The 23,098-nt window shown below is 54.9% G+C and overlaps 1 protein-coding gene across 3 annotated transcripts; it reads left to right on the top strand.

Moving 5' to 3' along the window:
• The first annotated feature begins 2,521 nt into the window (after positions 1–2,521).
• LOC133341706 (regulator of G-protein signaling protein-like) lies at positions 2,522–22,973 on the top strand. 3 transcript variants are annotated; one of them, XM_061550344.1, is made up of 21 exons: positions 2,522–2,668; positions 4,508–4,581; positions 5,975–6,049; positions 6,688–6,817; positions 7,620–7,718; positions 8,139–8,309; positions 10,193–10,884; positions 11,699–11,983; positions 12,682–12,744; positions 12,868–13,096; positions 14,090–14,200; positions 15,086–15,203; positions 16,840–17,033; positions 17,419–17,536; positions 18,062–18,134; positions 18,540–18,687; positions 18,966–19,200; positions 19,415–19,553; positions 20,368–20,492; positions 21,683–21,807; positions 22,519–22,973. In XM_061550344.1, exons 1-21 carry the CDS (start codon positions 2,659–2,661, stop codon positions 22,680–22,682), a joined length of 3,378 nt encoding a protein of 1,125 aa, XP_061406328.1. In that variant the 5' UTR covers positions 2,522–2,658; the 3' UTR covers positions 22,683–22,973. The 3 variants fall into 3 exon arrangements, with proteins under 3 accessions (XP_061406328.1, XP_061406327.1, XP_061406329.1); XM_061550343.1 differs by lacking the exon at positions 2,522–2,668 and adding an exon at positions 3,636–3,925; XM_061550345.1 differs by lacking the exon at positions 2,522–2,668 and adding an exon at positions 3,666–3,731.
• The last annotated feature ends 125 nt before the right edge of the window (positions 22,974–23,098 follow it).

Here is a 23,098-nt window from a genome sequence, read left to right as displayed (position 1 = left end):
GCGGAGTCAACCTAGGGGAGGCCCAGGACCGGTTTAGATAATCGTCACTGGTGTTGGTCGTGAGCGGGAAACGAACCCGCGTCGCCAGATTCATAGCGCACCGTGCTAACCGCTACACCACCGCTCCCCTTTCAGATAACAACAACTATTCGCCACTAAGTGGCGGTGACGTCACCATGACGCTTGTGCCAGGCTATGTGCACCATGAGGCCACGTGAAGTGTCGAGCGCCCACTGGCAGGAGGTCACGGGGCAGACCCAGATTCCACATGTCGACTGAGACGACTGGCTGATGCACCACCTGTGACCCCGACTGTGCCAACTTGCTGTGCTTTAGCCACCCGGCGCTCCGCTCGTTATTGTGAGCGTCGCTCCTCCGCCCTCCGTTGTTGTTGGAGGGCGACTACCTCCAACTGCCCAATGGCGTCCTTCACGAGCCTCCTCCAAAGAGGACGATCTTGACACCGCTGGTACCAGTCATCGGAAAGTCCACTCAGCTCCACGTCTTCCTGTACCGCATCACTCCATCTCTTCTCTAGCTCTATCTAGCCCGTGCAGCGTCCATTTAGCCCCCTCGATCCGGCCGAACAAAAGCTGTTTAGGCATGTGGTGGCTGGGCATGCGGGCTACATGACCCAGCCAACGCAGCCTTGCCTGCCGGAGGAGCTCACCGATGGGACTTTGTCCACATCTTTCAAGGATTTGTGAGCTCCTCACACAATCCAGCCTGGTTAAGCCCAGGATGGATCGTAGGCAGGCCAGCCGAAATGTTTCTAACCGGCGAAGATGTTTCATTAGGGGGGTCCACGTTTCGCAAGCGTAGAGAAGGGAGGGAATGACTGTGGCCGAGAAGACCTGAAGCTTCGTACGGGGTCATAGACCAGGTAGGTTCCACACAGCATTACGCAACCGATGAAAAGATAATGCCGCTCGACTGATTCGAAGTGAGACCTCTGCTGTTAAACCAGAGCCAGTCATGAGCACACTGCCAAGGTATGGGAAACTCTCCAATCTCTCCACAACTGCCCCATCACCGATTGGGAGTTATGGGGGTGGAGTGTCCGATGGTACAACATACCCAGGCAGGTGCTTAGTTTTGGTGGGGCTGATGGTAAGGCCCCACCTCTTGGTGGCAAGCTCCAGGTTCAGCAGCAGCGCCTCCAACTCCTCCTCTGAGTGAGCAGCAATTACCAGATCATCGGCATACATAACGTGGTTGAGCAATAGGGAGCCATCCCTTGACCGCACCCGGGCATCGATCAGCCTCCCATTGTATCTGTACCAGAAGGGAATTCCTCCGGTACAGCTATTGAAGGCTTCACGAACTACGTGGTCAAAATATATGTTAAATAATGTGGGAGCCAGAGGACATCCCTGTCGCACCCCAAGGTGTACAAGGAATGGCTCCGACTCCCGGCCACGTAGTTTTACTCGGGCCTGCTCACCATCATGAAGGTCTAGATTTGAAGCTTTCGTGACTGCAAGGATTCATACTCTTAGGTTTTTTCGGTAACTTTTTTTACTTTACCGAAAAAACCTAAGAGTATCATGAAGGTCCTTAATGATCGTGGGCAGAGGGTCAGGGACTCCGAAAGCACGAAGAACAACCAAGAGCCCATGCCTACTGATGGTATCATAGGCCTTGACCAGGTCAATAAAGCAGAGATGTAGGTCTTGTTAGAATTCGCTACACCTCTGCTGTAGCAGACGGACTGAAAATATGGCATCTGTGCACGACCGCCCTTTCCTGAAACCGTATTGTGGCTCCGCAAGCCTCTCCTCAGCGTGCCTGGCAAGGCGATGTTGAATAATCCACGACCACTTCAGGTCATCGTCACCGGTGTTGGTGGCCGTGGGCGGGAATCGAACTCGGGTCGCCGGGTTCGTTGCGCGGCGCACGGGAACCGCAACAGCCGCGCGCGCCCCCCCACTGCCCCGCCCCCTCCCCCACTCTCCCCTCACCGCCCCCTCGCTCCCCCCCCCACTGCCCCGCCCCCTCACCGCCCCCTCCCTCCCCCCCACTCCCCGAGGGTCTTGGCCCCGGGGCGGCCCCACAGTGACCCCACTCCCTCACACTCTCTCATACTCTCACACACTCTTCACACACTCCCTCACACTCTCTCTCACACTCTCTCATACTCTCACACACTCTCTCATACTCTCACACACTCTCACACACTCCCTCACACTCTCTCTCACACTCTCTCATACTCTCACACACTCTCACACACTCCCTCACACTCCCCACTCTCTCACACTCCCTCACACTCTCTCTCACACTCTCTCATACTCTCACACACTCTCACACACTCCCTCACACTCCCCACTCTCTCACACTCCCTCACACACTCTCTCACACTCTCTCATACTCTCACACACTCTCACACACTCCCTCACACTCCCCACTCTCTCACACTCCCCACACTCCACACTCTGACCCCCCACTCCCCACACTGCTCTCTCTCTCTCACACTCCTTGACACTCAACTCCCACCGCCCTGCACCTTCTCTTCAAGCTGTCGCAGTCACCGCCACTCGAACTCCTCCTCTCTGTCTTCTGACCCCCTTGAGAGGGGGCCGACCCCCTTACACAGGGAGGGGGGGAGGCTCTGGGGTCCCTGCGCCTCTCGGTGTGGGGTTCCGCTACTATCGAGACGTGATGCAGGATGGTGAGTATCTCTCTCTCTCCTGTCTTGTGCGATCTAGAGGCGATACAGAATGGTGAGTGTCTCTCTCTTGTGTACGATTCAAGTTCTGTCCGAGTCGAAGGGATGCCGCTTGTTCCGCAGACCCCCCGGTGCGATGCTTCTTCCCGATCACAACAGCAGCGTGCGATGAGAAACGACGTCGTTCGTCCACTGTTGTATGAAGATCTTATGCACACGTCCCGTCGGTCGACGTGGGTCGTTTGGCCATACTTCACCACGCTGGTCAGCGCCGGTTGGTGGAAAATGATGCTCAGGAACCGGTTTGAGACGACATCGTCCGCACGCCGATGTCAGCCGCAGTCGGAGCATCGAACTGGGGGAGGCGAGTTGCCGGGGCGGTGCGCGCTAACCACCGCGCCACCGCTCCACCAGGACCGATGTTCATCACCGTCATCGGCCATGGTCTATCCACTGCTGGGGGAAGGCCTCTCCAAGCTGTCGCCATCCACCCAGCGCCTTTACACGTGATGGGTTTATCGCTCCATCTCCTCGGGGTCGTCCTCCAAGACACGCTTCACTCCGTGGTTACCAATCCGTCACTATCCTTGACCATCGGCCACGATCAACGAGTGTTTAAACTAAGCGAGCCTACTTGCTGTGCCTCCCATTGACGAGACGACGCCGTCCCGTAGTCTCTCACATCGGCAAACAGAACAATGAAATCGGTGGACAATCCCCGCGTGATCCATCAACCCCGGCCTCCAGGGCGCCGTGTTCACCCGTGGCCAGGTGCGACGTGGCCGCGCTCCGCCAGCCGCAGCGCGCTTGGCGACCTGCGACGCGTGTGGAAGGGTCGGGGCACGGGTTGAACCCAGGCGCGCTGCGGTGTGGGGCTCAGATGGGAGCTGGGGGGTCGATATCGGAGCCGGACACTGACTGATGGTTGCTAGGCGACTCGAGCACGGCTCAGTTGCTGCGGCTCGGGCCATGCGACGGTTGGGTAACCGGTGGTGCTGTAACACTTTTTTTTATTTTCAATATTTAAAGCGTTTTTTTTTTATTTTAGCAGGTCAGGCCCACTGAGGTATACAGCTCTCTTTCAGAAGCGTCCTGGCGATCGCACGAAGTGGATTATTGTCATGTGGAAATGTATAGCAACAGCCAATCACTCTCCACGCGCAATGTTGATTCTACGGGAAGAGGAACACGCAAACACCAAATATACAGCAGCAGCAGGCGCCAAGGTCGGGGTCGAACCCACGACCTCCCGCGTACCAGGCGAGGGAGTCAACATCTCTGCCACCGCGACGCCCACATGTTGGCGTGGAGGGGCATCGACGCGTTAACGCAAAGAGCGAATTCCTCTTTGTACTATATTTAATCGAGGAGTTATGTTACCGAGCACAAATTCCCGTTCACTTTACAACGTTATCCATGTGTTGAGATAGTCCTCTACACATGTACAGATACCCCGCGAAAATAATTGGGAGAAATTACAACTCGCAGCAAGACGCCCATGGGTTCGATTCCCGACTTGGGAAGCTTTCTCTGTGGCGTTCATATGCTCCACCGCCTGTTCTGCAGCGGTTTTCTACGGGCTATCAGAATTGTTCTTCCCCGCAGCTAAACCCACACAGTGGAGCTGGCATTGAACCAAACATTCCAATGCTGAAAACCTATACCTGGAAATTGCTGAATTAGGATCACAGAGCAGCAGCGAAATCGCCCTCTCCTGCTAGTATTAATCTTTGTTGGCTTTTCTTATCCAGTGGTGGAAATTCCACATTCGGGTGACAGGTGCAAGTATATCCATAAGGTGTAGGAGCACAGTTAATGATTATTGTTGTTTTGTTATTGCAGAACGCACATCCCTGGCCGCTCTGTTGGAAGATGAGATATTTGTGGAATTTTTCAACATATTTCTCAACCTCCCGGTGAGTGTGAGCCCACACCAAGACAACTGAACGTGTCTTCGTGCGGGGGGAGGGGGTAGGAGGAGGTAATAATGGCCGTGTCAGGGATACCACTACTGGGGCCGCAACGCTGAGAACCTGGGTTCGAATCCAGGTATCAGCCGCCCGTGATTAAAATCGCCCTCTCAAGTGCAGAGAGTTGACGGTGTCAGCCTCGTCACCAATGACTGCCTCCAACAACAAATCGCATCACAAGTTGTCTCGCTTCCAGCTATGAGGTCTAAAACGTTGTTTTGCCTTGCGGCATTGTTCTCACGAGACACGCTGACGCCACGGAATGTGGATACGAGGCAATTGAAGGGACCCCCGAAGTAGTTCTGCAATGTCTACTTCCAGACGCCATTCTCAGACACGGGATATTTCATAGGCGTCCTGCGACGGGTACGGGTATTGTTCAGCCCAGAGCCGAGTTTGCAAATGTGCGCTGTAACAATGCTGCATGTGTACAGTCGGAGTCTAGGTGTGCAACTTTAATACAACTGGGGAACGCTGCACGGAGCTGTTTATGAAACATTTCGGCCGACTTGTCGCGGCGGGCTCGCGTGTGCGTGCTGCAACACGAACAGCGGCGGACTTTGTTACAATTTAACCCACATTCGGTTAATGTTTCGTCGACTCATTATCCAAGGTCACCGAGTCCGCAGACTCAGGGAAGCCGAACCGGTCTCAGTTTGGTCAGTCGTCGGTTGAAATTCCACGTTCCCTTGACGAGGCATCTGTTTCGTACCGGGATGAGCACCGGTGTCTCGGTGAGGACACGAAGCGACGCGCGGATTTGTGATCGTCGATGCGTGCGACAGTGAGGACCGTGGCCCCCTGAGGGATGGTGACGGCCTTCATCCAGCAGTAGATAGGCCATGGCTTAAGATGACGATGAGTTGATTTTCAGAAAGGAAAGAGATGAACTTGAAAGGGAAAGTAGTAAGCAAATCTGACAGTTATAGCAGGACAGACACCAAAGACAAAGATCTCCCGTGTAGCCTTAACAGACTGTTGGGGCAAGTGCTGCTAGCGAGCGCCTATGAAGGAGAGAACGGCACACGAGGAGGTGGGTGGCCAGCACCTTTCCCGGCCACCTTTGTCTCCCCAGTGGCGATGTTTATACACCGCACCAAGTACTCATTTGAGGCTGAGTAGACCTCGGGGAGGCGCAGGACCGGTTCAGATAATCGTCAAGACAGACACCACAGACAGACAGACAGACACACGGACAGACATGCAGCACGTAACATCAGACAAATGTGGGGAAGGACAGATGGACAGCGACCCAGGCAGGCAGACTGAATGATGACGAAGAGGCAGGGCCCCTGTGCACTGCCTGCTCACTCCTCCATGTGCGTTCTCTGCAATGCAGGTGTTTGGGCAGAGGGCGTTTTACCTGCCGGGAGAACGCACCTGGGTGTTCCAGCCCAAGCTGCCATCTCACCTGGTGACATACACATTAACACACTAACACAGAGACAAAGGTCCCCCGTATAGACTGCTCAGATTATTGGGGCAAGTGCTAAGAGCGAGCTGCTATGAAGCACGGCCGGCACACGAGGGGCGTGCCAGCACCATGCATGCCCAGCCGCCTTTGTCTCCCCAGCGCTGATGTTTTTACAATCGCAACACAAGCAATCTCCTGATGACGATTGCGTGTGTTGCGATCGAAACGTCGTAGTTTTTTGTTATTTTTTTTATTTTCTTTGAACCTATCTACGTGACTTTACCGAAAGACCCAAGAATATGAATTCCTGCAGTCACGAAAGCTTTAAGTCAAGTTTGCGTGTCTTTCTCTCCCCGTGGCCTCGTGGATTTTTCTCCGGGTCCTCCAGTTTTTCCCTTCACGTGTAGAATTAACACCACGCCTTTAGAGCATCCGGCTGCTATAAATTTCCCACGTGACGATAAGCCACTTGGTTGAGCTATCGTTTGCGATCGCCAGGTCGCTTCTGAAAGACATCTACATTGTAGCTCAGTGGGGCTTACCTAGTAAAATAAAAAATAAAACTGTAAAAAAAATATTCGTGAAAATAATCGACCCTGTCGGGAAAACATTTCCGCGGATTTCTACCGCGACCCCAGGAGCTGAGCGCCGCCGGGCTGCAGCGGTGGCTGCAGCGAGAGCGACTTCCCCTGTTCGTGCGCTCGGAGCTCAGCGTGGAGATGGCGCTGTGCAAGGAGATACTGGCGGCTCCGCTCGCCTACACCGCCGGTGAGCCGCGGGGGACTGGTTCGCATCAGGGCCAGGGCGAGCGTGTGTGCGCGCATGCGTGTCTGTGCGTGGGTGGAGTGGAGTGGTCGGGAGCGCTTGCCCTCAACAGTCTGCTCAAGACGAAACGGAGGGTCTGTTTTGTCATCATTTTGATACAGGCAAAAAGGTGCCATAGATATAACTGCTCAACTCGAGCTACAAATTATCTGTTACTTGCATTGTCTTTGTACTGTTCGCCTTTTGAGGTTCTCTGATCTAACACTGGCGGTGAGACAAGGCCGTAAAGAAAGCTGTCTCTGGTGTAAGCCAATCAGTTGCAAAGACAATGCATATATTATCAGGGCATGCTTGTTTGCACGTTTAGCCACAAGTACGTGCGGTTAATGCAGACTTGATGCCTTGTGAAACATATCTTTTTGATATTTGAGCATATTAACATCTGTTTTATTGCCAGAAATGGTAAAATATATTCTTATTTTTTCTGTGTGTAAGTGTATGCGTTTCTGTTTGTACTGCGCTATGAACCCAGTGACCCAAGTCCGATTCCTGCTCACGACCGACAAAAGTGGTGAATATTTGAACCCGTCGTGGGCCTCCCCTATGTTGACTCAACCTTATATGAGTACCTCGTGCGGTGTGTAACACATCAGCACTGGGGAGACAAAGGCGGCCGGTCGTGGTGCTGGCCACCCACCCCCTCCCGTGCCGTGCCTACCTTCGTAGTTGCTACTCGTGAACAGCACTCGCCCCAACAGTTTGTTGAAGCTACACGGGGGATCTTTGTCTTTGTCTGTCGCCATAGACCCCACAGAGGTGAAGGCGGAACGCAGTCGCCTCCACTCGTGCGTGGGCAGCCCGCGGGGCATGGCTCACCTGCGGGCTCACCTGAGGCACACGCAGGGTACAGAGATCCTCACCTCCACGCTCGCCTCCACGCTCGCCTCACCCCTTGACCTCACAGCCTCAACTCCGCCCTCACCTCTACCTACCCTCACCTGCACTTTCACTTCCACGCTCACCTCCACCACCACCTTCACCTCCAACAGTACCTCCACCCTCACCTGCACCCACCTGGGACCCTTACTACATCGTCGTCATCATCATCATGATGACGACGACGATCAGGGATACATCTCCCGACGCCCTGGACCCGACCATCCTGACGGGCAGGGCGTCGACGAACTTTCTGGAATTCAGCCCTGGACAGCTCCAGCCGAAATGAAACATGCGTTGAAGACCTGAGACCCTGCATTGAGGACGCGTCACCCTTCCACCAGTCTCCTCCAGCCCTGAGCCCGAGCTACTCCCACCGCGTGTGCAGGAGGAGAGATGCTGGAGTTCTGGGCGGTGGTGGAGAGGCTGCGCCGGGCGGAGGAGGCCGAGGGGTCGCGGGGTCCCCGCTACCACCGCCTCCTGAGGGCCCTGGCGGCGCGACACCTCCGGGAGCCGTCGTCCGTGCTGCGAAGCTGCGTGCCCGGGCCCAGCGGCACGGGTAGGGGCGGACACGGGTAGGGGCGGACACGGGTAGGGGCGCACACGGGTAGGGGCGCACACGGGTAGGGGCGCACACGGGTAGGGGCGGACACGGGTAGGGGCGGACACGCACGCGCGCTGGCACGAGCGGCAGAAGTAGCAGCCAGAGGCCAGGCACCATCGCTCCGGGCCCGATCCTACTGCGACTCTTAGGGGCCGTCCATACATGACGTCACGCACCTAGGGGGGCGGGGGGGGGGGTCAGATATTTGTGACGATGAGTGACGAGGGGGGGGTTTGAGGAATGTGACGTCACATTAAAATGCGCAACTTTAAATAAATATAGACAACACGTTCTATTTAATTAGACGTTTTAATAAATGTTTCTCCTACAACATCAGAGTGCAGCGCCACATTAAATACGCACTACAATGGCAATAGTTTAAAGCGATTTGAAGCATGTTTTTTTTTCAAAATAGAAATATGGTTTTGGGGGGGGCAGAGCTTTGTGACGTCATATTTCAGGGGGAGTCTGACTTTTTGTGACGCCGTGTGACGAGGGGGGAGGGTTAAACGTCCAAAATCGCGTGACGTCATTTATGGACGGCCCCTTAATCCTCGCAGTAGTGATATTAAGAGTTGCCCTCGCACGTGCAGTAGCCCAGAGCAGCAGTGCTAGCCAGAGGTCCACAGTCATAGTTCTAGCCCCAGCGCCATAGCTACAGAAGTCGTACTAATAGTAGCCCTAGCACGAGCAGTAGTACTAGCTATACACCTGTAGTCCCAGCCAGGGTGCGATTTTTCGCTCGCTTGATATTTTCCCGAACGCCACGAGGCCAACTTGGAATCGGGATTGTCAGCATAAGGCACTACCACGAGAGTAGCACGTACGCCGGTCTGTAACAATCTCAAATCATTGAAGCCTATATCCCTACAGCAGTCGCTTTAGGTGTTGTACTTTAGCCATAGACTTAGCTATGACGCTAACCCCAACACTATCGGTCATGCTAGTGATAGTCCTCTCGCTGACTCGAGTATGAGCATGGACGGTAGACGTCGCTCCAGCACTAGCTCCAGGAGTAGCTCCAGCACTAGCTCCAACGGTAGTTCCAGCACTAGCTCCAGCACTAGCTCCAGCGGTAGCTCCAGCAGTAGTTCCAGCACTAGCTCCAGCACTAGCTCCAGCGGTAGCTCCAGCAGTAGTTCCAGCACTAGCTCCAGCACTAGCTCCAGCAGTAGCTCCAGCACTAGCTCCAGCGGTAGCCCCAGCAGTAGCTCCAGCACTAGCTCCAGCACTAGCTCCAGCAGTAGTTCCAGCACTAGCTCTAGCGGTAGCCCCAGCACTAGTCCCAGCAGTAGTTCCAGCACTAGCACCATCACTAGCTCCAGCGGTAGCTCCAGCACTAGCTCCAGCACCAGCTCCAGCACTAGCTCCAGCACTAGCTCCAGAACTAGCTCCAGCAGTAGTTCCAGCACTAGCTCCAGCGGTAGCCCCAGCACTAGCCCAGCGTAGTTCCAGCACTAGCTCCAGCACTAGCTCCAGAACTAGCTCCAGCAGTAGTTCCAGCACTAGCTCCAGCGGTAGCCCCAGCACTAGCCCCAGCAGTAGTTCCAGCACTAGCACCATCACTAGCCCCAGCGGTAGTTCCAGCACTAGCTCCAGCGGTAGTTCCAGCACTAGCTCCAGCGGTAGTTCCAGCACTAGCTCCAGCGGTAGCTCCAGCGGTAACCCCAGCGGTAGCTCCAGCGGTAACCCCAGCGGTAGCTCCAGCGGTAACCCCAGCGGTAGCCGTAGTCTTGTGCGTAGCGGTGGCCCTCAACCCCCCAACAGCAGCAGCAGCAGCAGTCCGAGCCCTCCGCTCGACGTCGCCGACTCAGCGTGTCGCTGCGTTTCCTCAACAGCGCCGCGCGACCGCGCCCGGCTGCTGCGGGCGGCGCAGGGCGAAGCGCTGGCGCAGCTGCGTGGCTACTGGGTGCCGCGGCTGCTCCGCCACGAGCGGTGGCGACGGGAGTGGCGCGCGAGCCTCGCTCCCGGCTCGGTCGACGGCGACGGTGGCGATGACGCGGCGACCCCTGGAAGCCGGGGTCACGATGATCGCGGGTCGTCCTCGACTGCAGCTGATCGGCCTCCGTCGTGCGTTCACCACCACCACGACTGCCACCACGGCCACCACGGCCACCACTACCAACACCAAAGCTGCAAGGACCTCGGCAACTACCGTGCCTACGACTACGACCACCCAAACTCACCGAAGGGACTGCGCGACGGCGGTTGTCGCTTTTCCTGGGGTGAGGCGATGAGGACGTCTAACACAGCAAGGGGGTCCAAGCGGCACGGATCGAACCCCTGGAGGTCGGGAGGACCTCGCCGATGGCCGGACCCCTCTCCAGCGGCCAGACGGATAGGATGGGAGATCCTACGTCCTGAGATGGGGGGCCAGCCCCCCGAAACGGAAGCCCTACGATCCGCCCTGGCCTGCGACCACTTTGCAGGGGGTCCCCTCCTGGCGTTTCTGGAGGCGCGGGGCCACGGAGAGCCCCCGCGGCTTCTCTTCTGGCAGGAGGCGGAGGGGTTCGCGCGCCTTGCCACGCGTGTACGTGCCCCGTCGTCATGTCCCGCCGTCGCGTCTCTCTGTGCTGTCTGTGTGAAGATAAATAACGCGTTCAGAAATGCGGCATTGCCCGCTGTTGGTAACGTTTTAACAATCCGCGCCTCCGACGGGCACGGTTGACTACGTACGGTTTAAAATAAGGCTCCACATACGGTACCTACAATTATAGCCAAGTGTATTTGCGCAGTATATGTTTGGTATCAGAATCGGAATCTTGATTTAGACTGGAGGAATCCGATGAGCGACGAAGCTCTGACAGCTGTCCAGGAGTTTGTCCTGCCTGGTTACTAAAGGCGGATCACAGTGCCAACCCAGGACCTCGCCTACCAAATTAACGTCAGCAATTCAGTAAGTCACACAGTCTGATAGCAGAAAATAAAAAACAACAGGCTCACGTTTTGGACGATGGCCCTTCCTTGAGCCTGTTTCAGATCAAAGGACGGTCATAGCGGCTATTGTGGTTGCCCTACGAATTGACTTGTACCTGCCGTGGGAACGTGGAATTCCCACCACTCTCTCTGACCGAATTATAGGTGACGAGTGCCTGCCCACAAGCATTTCGACAAATGTTCCCTCTCTCTCGCTCTCTTATCTCGGATGGCATTTGAAGAGCAGGCGACAGCCGTGATCGCCGTGTGTCCAGTCTGGCCATCCGTTCGATGGCACCGGGAGTTGCTTGACACGCAGCGTCCGTACCTCCCGCGTGATCGTGCACTGGGCAGTGGTCAGTTGTCGTGACGAGCACACCGCACTCTGACCTGCTCTGAGCTCGCGTCGCCGTTCATCCGACCCGCAGGATCCTGGCTGCGACCCCTCCCTTCACGAGCTGCTCTCGCAGGCCGCCGAGCGTGTCTGGAGGTCTGGGCTCGCGTGCGGGGTCACCCTGACCCGGGGTCAGGTCGGGGTCGCGTCGCCACCGCCGCCGCCACCCGCCGTTCCGCCCCACACGCTTGGTCCGGCCCTGGCGGGAGAGGCGTCCGTCGTGTCTCCACCCCGACGTCTCCTCTCCTCGCTGCTCGGAGCGACGCTGGGGGCGGCCGTGTCGCTCCGACTCGCGGACGCGCAGAGACGCGTGGGTCAGGTGACTCTGGGGGTTGGGTGGTGGACGGATGTGGGGTTAACTGTAGTTGCAATCGCAGCAGCGGAATTATCTGCTGAAATTACAATCACGTCACTCTTGCAATTCAGTATCAATTACACCGTCACGATTGTAATTGGCACCCCGGTGTATGTATGGATGTATGTTGAACTTTGTCCGCACCGTACGTAGTCAACCGTGCTAATCGGAGGTGCTGTGGAAGGACAACAAACTGAACACAAAAATCAGTTCTAAAAAAATTCGTTTTCAATTTAGATGATTTGATAATGCATAGCTCCAGTGGCTTCCTAAATATCCGAATAGCATTCCAGACGGCCGCAGAAGCGCACCTGGAAGCGTGCGATGCGGTGACCGTCTTTGTTCGATGGCTAGACAACAGCCGCTGCGAGGATGACTACAGTTCACGTGATGGTTTATGCTCTTTGACGACATCAGCAACATATTGTGGTTCATTTGCGGCAAGCACTTTGTGTGTCATGAATGCATGTAGTAAGGGAGGAGGTGGCCAGGTGACTCAGGGGTCAGAGTGCTGAGCTGCCACCACTGGGCCCATGGGTTAGACTCCAGGTCTCAGCCACCCGTGAGTAACCCAGGCTCTTTCTAGGCCACCGAGCTTGATGACAGCTGGTCTCCTGGCGTTTTCGGTGCCTGCGATGACGTGTCCATTTGAACGTTTTCAGGAGCTGGGGCCGGCATTGGCCGAATTTGTGGACCGAGACATCGCGCTGTTTGTGAAGACAGCGGTGAGATGAGCATTGCTTCACCGGACAGCTACCTGATCACAAAGTGGATGATCCCTGGGAGAAGCCCAGATACAGGTGGCCACCCGACTTATGCGGCTTGCTCCGTGCTGCTTTGTTCCTCAGGCAAAGGTCAAGTGTGACCCCTGTACCCCACGAGAGGTCACGGAGGCGGCTGATCCCAGCCCGGAGGACGAGTGGCGACGGCGTGCGTCGGAGGCCGAGGGCCTTGCCTGGACCTTCTCGGGCCCGGTGAGCGAGGAGCCGGACGCGGGCAGCTGGGAGGGAGATCCCTGGCACCGGATGGGGAGAGCGGAGGGGGCGGCTGAACTCCCCCCAAGAGAAGGGGATGACGGTAAAGGGTCACCACCATCAGGGGAGTCATTCCGGTTAATTCAATTATTTCTTAAAAATCCACTCTTTTCCCATTTTCTGTCTCATTTTCCAGAATGTACAGGCGGACACACGCAGCAAGTATTCCCGACACGTGCGCGCGTTTGTCCTCGGAGTTATTTAATTGGCAGCAATGACGATGGCGGGCGCTCCAAGCGGCACAACGAGACGACGTCGCACGGCGCACGTGGCGCGTTGTGACGTCGCGCGATGACGTCATCGCTCTAGCCGGCTGAGAGATCATTCGTAGGGCACTAGCTGGTTTTCATTGCCACGTTTTGGGGTAACCACTTCATCAATTTGGCCACTTTTCTCCATTGTCAGTCCCCAATAGGAACACAGCTCGATACTAAAATGTTGCTTAAAATACTGGATTGTGTTGACGAGCGTTACCGTATCCGCCCAGCAGACCAGAGAGAAGGCATTGATGCTTTCAACCTTAGATTGCAAAATGTCAAAAAGACGAATACAACCCATTTCGAACTCTGCAGACGACAGTGCGTCACGCTGTGTCACAGAACTAATTCTGAAATCGGTTCAAAACAGACCTTTTTATTCACACTCGAGGCACACCATTTAATAATAATAATAATGTTATAAACTTTTAACACACCACCGACGCACAGTATTTGCTCACTCAGAGGCACGAGGAGGAACTACAGACAAGCGGGAAGGCGGCTACACGATAAGCCGGCACCAACAATCGCCCAAGCTCTGCAATCCTCTATATATTAAGGTGTCATCAGCCAAATATAATGCCCCAGCAAAGAAAATTTGTCGTACATTAATTGGAAAAAATCGGACTAATCAGTTTTAATGCTCAGAACTGAATTACGTGAAAGGTCAGCATGACCCCCATAACGTGTGGAGATGTGGACTCCATTAGGAGGTTCTTTGTCTGGGATGAGAAACCCACCGCTGTAGTTACCCCCTCTTCCCTCCGCGGCGAGCGCAGGGGGTTGTGCGTGGTCTTTCGAGGAGACTGTGAGAAGATGTCCAAGACTCGCCGTGCGCATGCTGAGCGACAACTTCCAGCTGTACTACAGCAAGTGGACCGCCACAGAGGGTACAGCGAGACGCGTCCGAGACGCGTCCGAGACGCGCAGAACACTTCAGCGGGACGTCCCTTACGGGGCGCCGCGGGGTGCCGAAATGTTAACTACCTCGCCTGGTATACAGGAGGTCGTGGGTTCGATCCCGACACTGATATTCAGCTGTATATTTGGAGTTTGCGTGTTCTCTATCACCGTGGTCGCGTGGATTTTTCTCCGGGTCCTCCGGTATTTCCCTCCACGTTTAGAAACACGCGCTTAGAGTGTTTGGCTGCTACACATTTACACACGATGATAAGCCACTTCGTTGAGCCATCATTTGTTGTAGGGTCGCTTCTGAAAAAAATCTATATAGCTCCGTGGGCCTTATCCAGTAAAATAAAAAATAAGTGCTTCAAATTGTTTAGTTTAAAACTACAAGGGCTGTGTTAAGAGATCTGAGCTCCTCGCACAATCCAAAGATAAAGACACCCGGTGTAGGCTGTTGTGGCAAGTGCTCTGAGCAATAACTTATAAAGGCGACAAAGTGTGCAAGGTGGTGTGGATGGCACCACGCCCAGCCACCTTTATCCACCACGTGCTGATGCTTAAACATCGCACCAGGTACCCATTTAAGGCTGAGTCGATCGAGAGGAGTCCCAGGAACAATTCATATATTCGCCACTTTTATTGGCCACGAGCGGGAAGGAAACTCGGGTCGCCGGGCTCATAGCACAAATGTATGTTGAACTTCTTTTGCACCGTACGTAGCTAACCGTGCACTAACCGCTGCACTACCGCTCCCCGACAATACTCGTGCACACGCACGCACTCACGCACAACACGCACGCACTCACGCACAACACGCACGCACGCACACACTCACAACACGCACGCACTCACGCACAACACACACGCAGAAGACGCGAGGGGGACCGCTTCAGCGTCGCCATCCCCGATGCAGTTGGCCCGGAGGCTGGTGCCGCGCGTGCTGCAGCACAGAGGCCGCCTCCTGCGCAGGCCCCTGGCGCCACCTCGGTGAGGCGCCCCACCACGCGGCACACTCCCTGCCATGGACACGGCACACTCCCTGCCATGGACACGGCACACTCCCTGCCATGGACACGGCACACTCCCTGCCATGGACACGGCACACTCCCTGCCATGGACACGGCACACTCCCTGCCATGGACACAGCACACTCCCTGCCATGGACACGGCACACTCCCTGCCATGGACACGGCACACTCCCTGCCATGGACACGGCACACTCCCTGCCATGGACACGGCACACTCCCTGCCATGGACACGGCACACTCCCTGCCATGGACACTGCACACTCCCTGCCATGGACACGGCACACTCCCTGCCACGGACACTGCACACTCCCTGCCACGGACACTGCACACTCCCTGCCATGGACACGGCACACTCCCTGCCATGGACACAGCACACTCCCTGCCATGGACACGGCACACTCCCTGCCATGGACACGGCACACTCCCTGCCATGGACACGGCACACTCCCTGCCATGGACACGGCACACTCCCTGCCATGGACACGGCACACTCCCTGCCATGGACACTGCACACTCTCTGCCATGGACACGGCACACTCCCTGCCACGGACACTGCACACTCCCTGCCACGGACACTGCACACTCCCTGCCATGGACACGGCACACTCCCTGCCATGGACACTGCGCACTCCCTGCCATGGACACTGCACACTCCCTGCCATGGACACGGAACACTGCCTGCCATGGACACGGCACACTCCCTGCCATGGACACTGCACACTGCCTGCCATGGACACGGCACACTCCCTGCCATGGACACGGCACACTCCCTGCCATGGACACTGCACACTGCCTGCCATGGACACGGCACACTCCCTGCCAAGGACACGGCACACTCCCAGCCATGGACACTGCGCACTCCTTGCCATGGACACTGCACACTGCCTGCCATGGACACGGCACACTCCTTGCCATGGACACGGCACACTCCCTGCCATGGACACGGCACACTCCCTGCCATGGACACGGCACACTCTCTGCCATGGACACTGCGCACTCCTTGCCATGGACACGGCACACTCCCTGCCATCGACACGGCACACTCCCTGCCATGGACACGGTGCACGTACGACCAACCAACACGGCACTCGTTTCACGCCCAGCATGGTACAGCCGTCGTCACCGATATGTGGGGTTCGACTGCATTTAACGTCGACCAAGACTTCCGGGCCGTGTGGCTCAGAGGTCAGAGCGCTGAGATCCTGGGTTCAAATCCAGGTGTCAGCCACCTGCGATCAAATCGTAGTGAGTTGATGATCTAAGCCCGGTCGCCAATGGCTTGACGACAAAAAAAACCCTCTCATACTCAATGTGGTTCTGTACTTAATCCGGCTAGATTTCAGCTGTGATCATTAACAACATCGGTTAGACCGTCATGCGACAAGAACTACACTCAGCGCCAGAGTAGGTCGAAAATAAGCAGTACTGCTCCCTAACGTGTGGGCCAGTGGTCACTCCAGCACACACGTTAGGGAGCGGAGCGGAGCTACGTTAGAGAGCAGAGCTACCTCGGGATCCCCTCGTCTCGTGCCGCGATGCCGAATCGCTCCATCGCGGAGCGTGACCGCCGCTCCCGCCCCCCTCCGCACACGCAGGAGCTTGCGCGAGGCCCTGGGCGACGCGGGCCACGAGCCCTTCGTGGCGCTGCTGGCGCGAGGCCGCGGCGCCGACGCGGCCGTGGGGTTCTGGCGCGAGGCCGAGCGGCTCCGCCTGGCGCGAGGCCTCCACGAGGTGCGCGCCACGACGGCGTTCATCCACGCGCGCTACTTCCACAAGGGACTCGACCCAGGTGAGGCCGGCAGCGCGTGCGTGCGCACATACGATGAACTTCGTTCGCACCGTACGTAGCCAACCGCGCTAATCGGAGGTGCGGTGGGGGGGAAGACAACAAACTGAACGCAAAAAGCAGTTATAAAGAAATGAGTTTTTAATCGAGATTTAACAGTGCATAGTTCCCAGTGGCTGTCGAGTGTGCGGACGGTGGTGACACTGGCCACGCGCTGCTTTAATAAAATACTTCCGAGCCCATAACGCGTGTTTGCAAAGTGATACTGAATCCATGCATATGCATGTTTTTTCTTCATAGTTTATATTGCATAACTGTGCCCGCCTCCTGCCCCTCCCTCTTTTTTCCCGACCTTCCCCACCCCTCCCCCTTTGTGGGGGGGCCCTAGCCGCCCTACTGCAGTGCAAGGCCCCCATCATGTTGGAGATCCAGGCAGAGCAGGTCGTGACGCCAGCTATGATCGCCACGGCACAGACCCAAGTGTACCGCGTCATGGAGGAGACGTGGTGAGTGCAGAGGACCTGGGATATAGAGGACCTGGGGGGCATGGGACATGGAATCTGAGCAATTAGGGGCTTAGAAGGTCAGGGATACCCGACACGAGTGATACAGGGGATCAAGGAGATTGGGAACCTGTGATCACAGGGGTCTGGGAAAAACGGGGTCTTGGAGCCCAGTGGTACTAGTGACGATGGTACTGAGGACTTAGCAGGGTGGAGGACCTGGATGATAACAGTCTCGTGGTTCAAGGGTAGAAGTGGCCTAGGGGAGAAAGGGGATCGTTGAGACAGGAAGTACTGGAGAGGCAATTGGTACCAGGGACTAGAAGTACTGGAGATCAGAGATCGTCTGTCGTACAGAAAGAGCAACGACGTTGGCTCGCATGTAGATGATAGGTGGATTATTGCATTGCGAGACCGTGGGAAATAAAGAGGCTTTCATCACTTGAGAAGGCCTTCACGAAGCAAAGGACCGATCATGACCGACGATGACGATGTTGACGATGATGCACCTGTATGTGGCTATTTCAGGTTCAAGATTTATCTCGACAGCTTCCCTGAAAGGTCATCAACCGTTGCGCAGCCAGGGGCCATCCCCAAAAAGGCACGGAAGAATTGAATAACTCTACACACACACACACAACTGCCAGTATTTTTATTGTGTCCTACCACCACAGTCATAGGTTTATCCAGTACAAGTATCGAACTCATCAAATGGCCCCGTCTCTCGCCCTGGTAAAGTTCTCTATCGTGTATGGCTCAGACCAATAGTTGCTCCATGTTATGGGTTTCACTGCAGTGCCCACATCATTAGAAGCAGATCCACGTTCGCACGTTGACTTTTGACCTGCAAGCTCCCCTTTGAAGCGAGTGTGTGGGCATACGAGCGAGTCGGTGTGACCTGCCGGCCCCAATTCGACACATCACCACAGTGCTCGTGTCCTCCGTGCCCCTCTGTCCGACCCCCCCTCCCTCCCCCCGACTCTGCCCCCACCCCCTCGCCGTGCAGAGCGTTGCCCGCGTTGCCCTGCGCCAGCTGGTGCGGAGCGTGGCGGGCCTCCTGGCGGCGCTGAGGGAGCCCGGCACCCGGCGGGACCTCGCCGCGTTCCTGGGAGCGCAGTTGCGACGAGAGGAGGCGTTGGAGAGGGCCGCCACGGGTACAGCGAGCTTCCACGCTACACGAGGCACCGTGTCTAATGCCCATTTTCCACTGGCACATCCGAGCCATGCTGGTGCAGTGCATTAAAACAAACGTAAAAACCACGATGTATTTATTGATCTTTATTTTTATCGTGACCTTGACATGACCTGCACACCGTACTTCGCCAACCGTGATAATCGGAGGTGCGGGGGGAAGAACAACAAAACACAAATAGCAGTCCTTCTCTATGTGATGTTCAGTTATTCACGTGTGGGTCGGGGGGTGGGGGGACAGGAGGCACCACCGCTCGCAGCGCGCACCCCCGTGCTGGTGGCTGGCACCCCCCGCTGGCGGGAGGGGCCCCCCATGAAACCACCTCTCGAACCGATAGCCGCTCGGCCCCCGTCAGCCGCACCTCAACGACGCCAGCGTCGGAGCAGCTGCTCACCACGAGGAGAACGGTGAATGACCAGAAGATCGTCGTCAACTTTCTCATGGAAGACTTTGCGTTTTTCCAAGAGGTCGAGAGGTGTGTCCTGCGTGCACCTTGACGTCGTTATCAGCATCATCATCGTCATCTTTACCCGCGTGACCTTCAGCATCGTCGTCATCGTCGGTCTTGAGATGTGGTTGCCTTCCCATGTTTGTCTCTCCACATACAAAACATTTATTTTGACAGCGCGTCAGCTCAGCTCTGACCATTCTCCTTCAGCGGACCTATTCTTCTATTCCCCACCGCGTAGGTTCAAGGCCTTGGTGGATAGCAGTGCCGAGGCAGCAGCGGCCGGGATGGGCACGGTCATGGACGCAGCATGGCTTCGAGAGAAGGCGGCCGTCGTTAGCCGCCTCTTCCTCGACTCGGAGGACCTCCCTGCGTGCAGGGTGAGGGGGAATCGGGGGCAGAGGGGGAAGACGCAGTGACAGGACGATTGGTGGACGCGGAGCCGCAGAACCATGAATGGAGGATTTGGAGATCTGCCACGTGGTCGGAACTGTGTAAAAGGCTCGCTCGCTTCATCATCATCATTGGAGTGATCTTCATTTTCAATTTTAATAACGTGGATTGTTTCATCATCATCACGATTGTCGTAAATGTCAATGGATGCCCTCTCGTGGTAATATGTCGCCATCTCAATTGTCAAAATATGAATACTTATTATCCACATCGTGAATATCTTCAGCAGTAACCGTTCCCCAGTAACACACACAATCTCCAACCCTCGCTGAAGGGAAGCACTCCAATTAATGTTAATGATATTGTTCACGTGAGCACAATAACAAAATTAAATATTCCTACTTTTCTTAAATAATAATAATCGTTTTGTATCCCTGGACAAACATTTGTACCACCCCTCACTAAATGCGGTCCGGCTGCATGTCCACAAAGACAAATATACTCCGTGTAGCCTTAACATACTGTTGGGGTAAGTGCTGTTAGTGAGCACCTATGAAGGCCGGCACGATAAACGAGGGGATGTGTGGCCAGCACCATGCCCGACCGCCTTTGTCTCCCCAGTGGCAATGTTTACACACCACACCAGGTACTCATTTGAGGCTGAGTCGACCTAGGAGAGGCCCAGGACCGGTTCAAATAATCGTCAATGGTTTTTGGCCGTGAGCAGGAATCGAACTCGGGTTGTCGGGTTCGTAGCGCAGCGCGCTAACCTCTGCACCATCGCTCCCCACACACACACAGGTGAACGTGTCACAGCATCCACGCGAGCAGGTGCTGGAGGCCGTGCGTTTAGGTCACGTGGAGCGTGGCCTCTTCTTCCCAGCTGTAGTCCACCTGCTGCCCAACCTCATCTACTACTGGAGGAAGTAGGGGACCCACTGCACAAGTGCCCAGAGTAAACCCCGTGTCGATTGAGGAAATCGTAGAAAATAATTCCGATGGACAGATTTTGTTTTGTATCCGCTGAAAACGAGCAATGGGGTGGTGCTCCGTTCCATTGGTGGCCGTGAGCTGGTGCTGGAAATTTCGCATTCCTGTGGCGGTGGACGGACTTTGTGTCATCTCATGTCAGTCCCATGCCTGTGGTCGTCAGGGCGTCACTGCTGTTGCCACGTTCCTCCAATTGTTCGTTTGCCAGAACTTGTTTGTTTTTGCAGCATGGCCCGGTTTATTCCACAATGTTGGGCAACTAGCCCTTTGGTAATAACACATTTAAGATACAGCCTAGCATATTGAATGCTCATGCGACTGCTGTTAAAAGGGCCTCCACTACAGGGAGCTCGAGAAAGTCCCTGGACAGGGTATTTATGGTGAATCTGAACGTAATTACCAGGGAAAGCCTTGCTGAGTCACAGGACCTTTTCAGGAAGATCCTGCATTGGAATATTTGACGAATTCGAGTGTTAGAGGTGGTCTACTTTGTGTGGGGGGAAACCGGAGCATCCAGAAATGTCTACGTATACAAGGGGACATTACGCACTAGAGATCCGCACAGGCGTGCTGTACTGCCACCTTCTGCTCACGTTGCAGACTGGGATGCCAGTCTATATGAACGGAAACCCCGGAATTGCCATTGAAATGAATAGAGTTTCTTTGACAGCCTAAGAATCGTTCAAAGACATTCATTTAAACGGTGATTGTTTATATCCCCTTTTAAATGAATGGGATTGTGGTGGTGATTTCAACAATCGCCAACACATATTATGAGGCAAACAAGGCTGCGCTGGGTAGGATGCGTGCAGGATGCAGGAGTGCCCAGTTATCGAGAAGCCATCGGTATGTTCTCCACGAGTCCAACGACCAAGGGGAAGAGAAGGCCTAAGACCAGATGGCGGGACACTGTCAGGGCAGATCTTGGAGGTCGCAGCTGCAGCAACTGGCAGAGGGCAGAGAGCATTGGCTAAGTGAGTAGCACCAACGGTTCTGGCGATTATGACATCTTGAGCTTGATCTTAAAAGTGAACGGAAATTTCTTCAAGTGGGAATCGCCCGTTGAAAAATCGTAAACGCGACAGGAATCGCCCGGCGGTCGTCAACTCTTAATCCGTCTCTCCAGGTTCTGCAGCGAGAAGGCCCTGCGCACCTACCTGGGATTGGCCCCCTGGGAGCGAAGAGGACGACCCGAGGGAGGCCACGAGGAGGGGCTGCCTCACCCCGGCCGGTTGGTCATCTGCAGTGCAGGTGAACAGTGCTTCCCGGCTCCACAGTTGCGGCGGTGAACTCTCCGGCTTAACCAGTTGTTGCCATCATCGCACTTGCTTTACTGGTTTGGTGAAGGTGATGTAGGTGGTCTTGTTGTAAGGTGGTCTTGTGTGCGTAGTCTAGTGAGGGGTGGTCTAGTAAACACATTCGCCAATAACCCTGCTTTATAACACGTGAACATAATTTGTACATGCAACAGTTGTGCGCTATGAAGGGCCATTGCCCGAACATTGCTTTTTTATATTTTTCCTTTTAAAGCCACACACAATGGTATTGATAAATGAGTTGAGTGTTGTGAAATGTGCTTGTGGACCACTGGCAATGCTGCAGCAGCATCACCAAATCATTTATCGATCAAAATCAGTGACGTGTAGGTCGTAGGCATGAAACTATTAATAACCCATGTGATATGACAAATTGTCACACTTAGGGTTCGTGACTTGATTCAAATTAGATTTTTTTTTGCCATTTGACCATTTTACTTCTGCCCAGTTTAGACAGTTCTGTTTCCTACATTAACAACAAGTTGCAAAACATTTGTGATATAGTTCTATAATGACATATTCTCACACAAAATTCGATGCACGTACCGTAAGCATGAGAATCTAGATTAATCGACGTGTCATTGCACCGTCTAATATCTGCTCTGTTGGTCCATCGCTAAACAAAGTCCTTTTCTGTGCCCTTAAGATTTCGAGTTTACGACGCTGAGATTCAGCCTCTCCAAAGGAATGCAGCTCCTCCAACCCGTGAAGAGGGGCAAATCGAGAAGGGCACTCTTCCCACAACAGCTGCCTGACCTCCATGTGACACACAAGCCACAAATCTACAGAGGTGCTCAACCATCCATGTGAATTACCCTGGTCGCAAACGCTGGTCCCCATATGCTGGTGACTGACGACTGGCTGTGTTACAGTGGTGAGTCTGGAGCGGCTCACTTGAGGCCTGTGGCTGTGAGCGGAGTTGAAGTCTCGTGGCTGAAGGTTCGTGATTTATTGGGTTAGTGAGCGCCTCTCCCTATGAGAGGAGGTCAGATGAGAAAAGTCTCAAGACTAACGTACCCAGATGGTGCTTTAAGGAGAGAAACATGTGCAGACAAACGCTATCTTTGAGCAAGACCTCAATCAATAAATATGTCAATAAGTGCTGTTTTGTTGGCGTGTTGTATTTTGAGCTGTTTTAAATTATGCATGATTGGACGGTATACAATGAAACGATGGTGAATGAAAGATCCAAAAACACCATCAACGCCATAACTAAGACCTGGGGT

This window comes from Lethenteron reissneri, chromosome 12, assembly GCF_015708825.2.
Source record: "Lethenteron reissneri isolate LAM-NWPU_2019-01 chromosome 12, ASM1570882v1, whole genome shotgun sequence".
Lineage (NCBI taxonomy): Eukaryota > Metazoa > Chordata > Hyperoartia > Petromyzontiformes > Petromyzontidae > Lethenteron > Lethenteron reissneri.
Note: the sequence above shows the minus strand (reverse complement) of the source record. Positions and strands in the feature narration are given on the sequence as shown.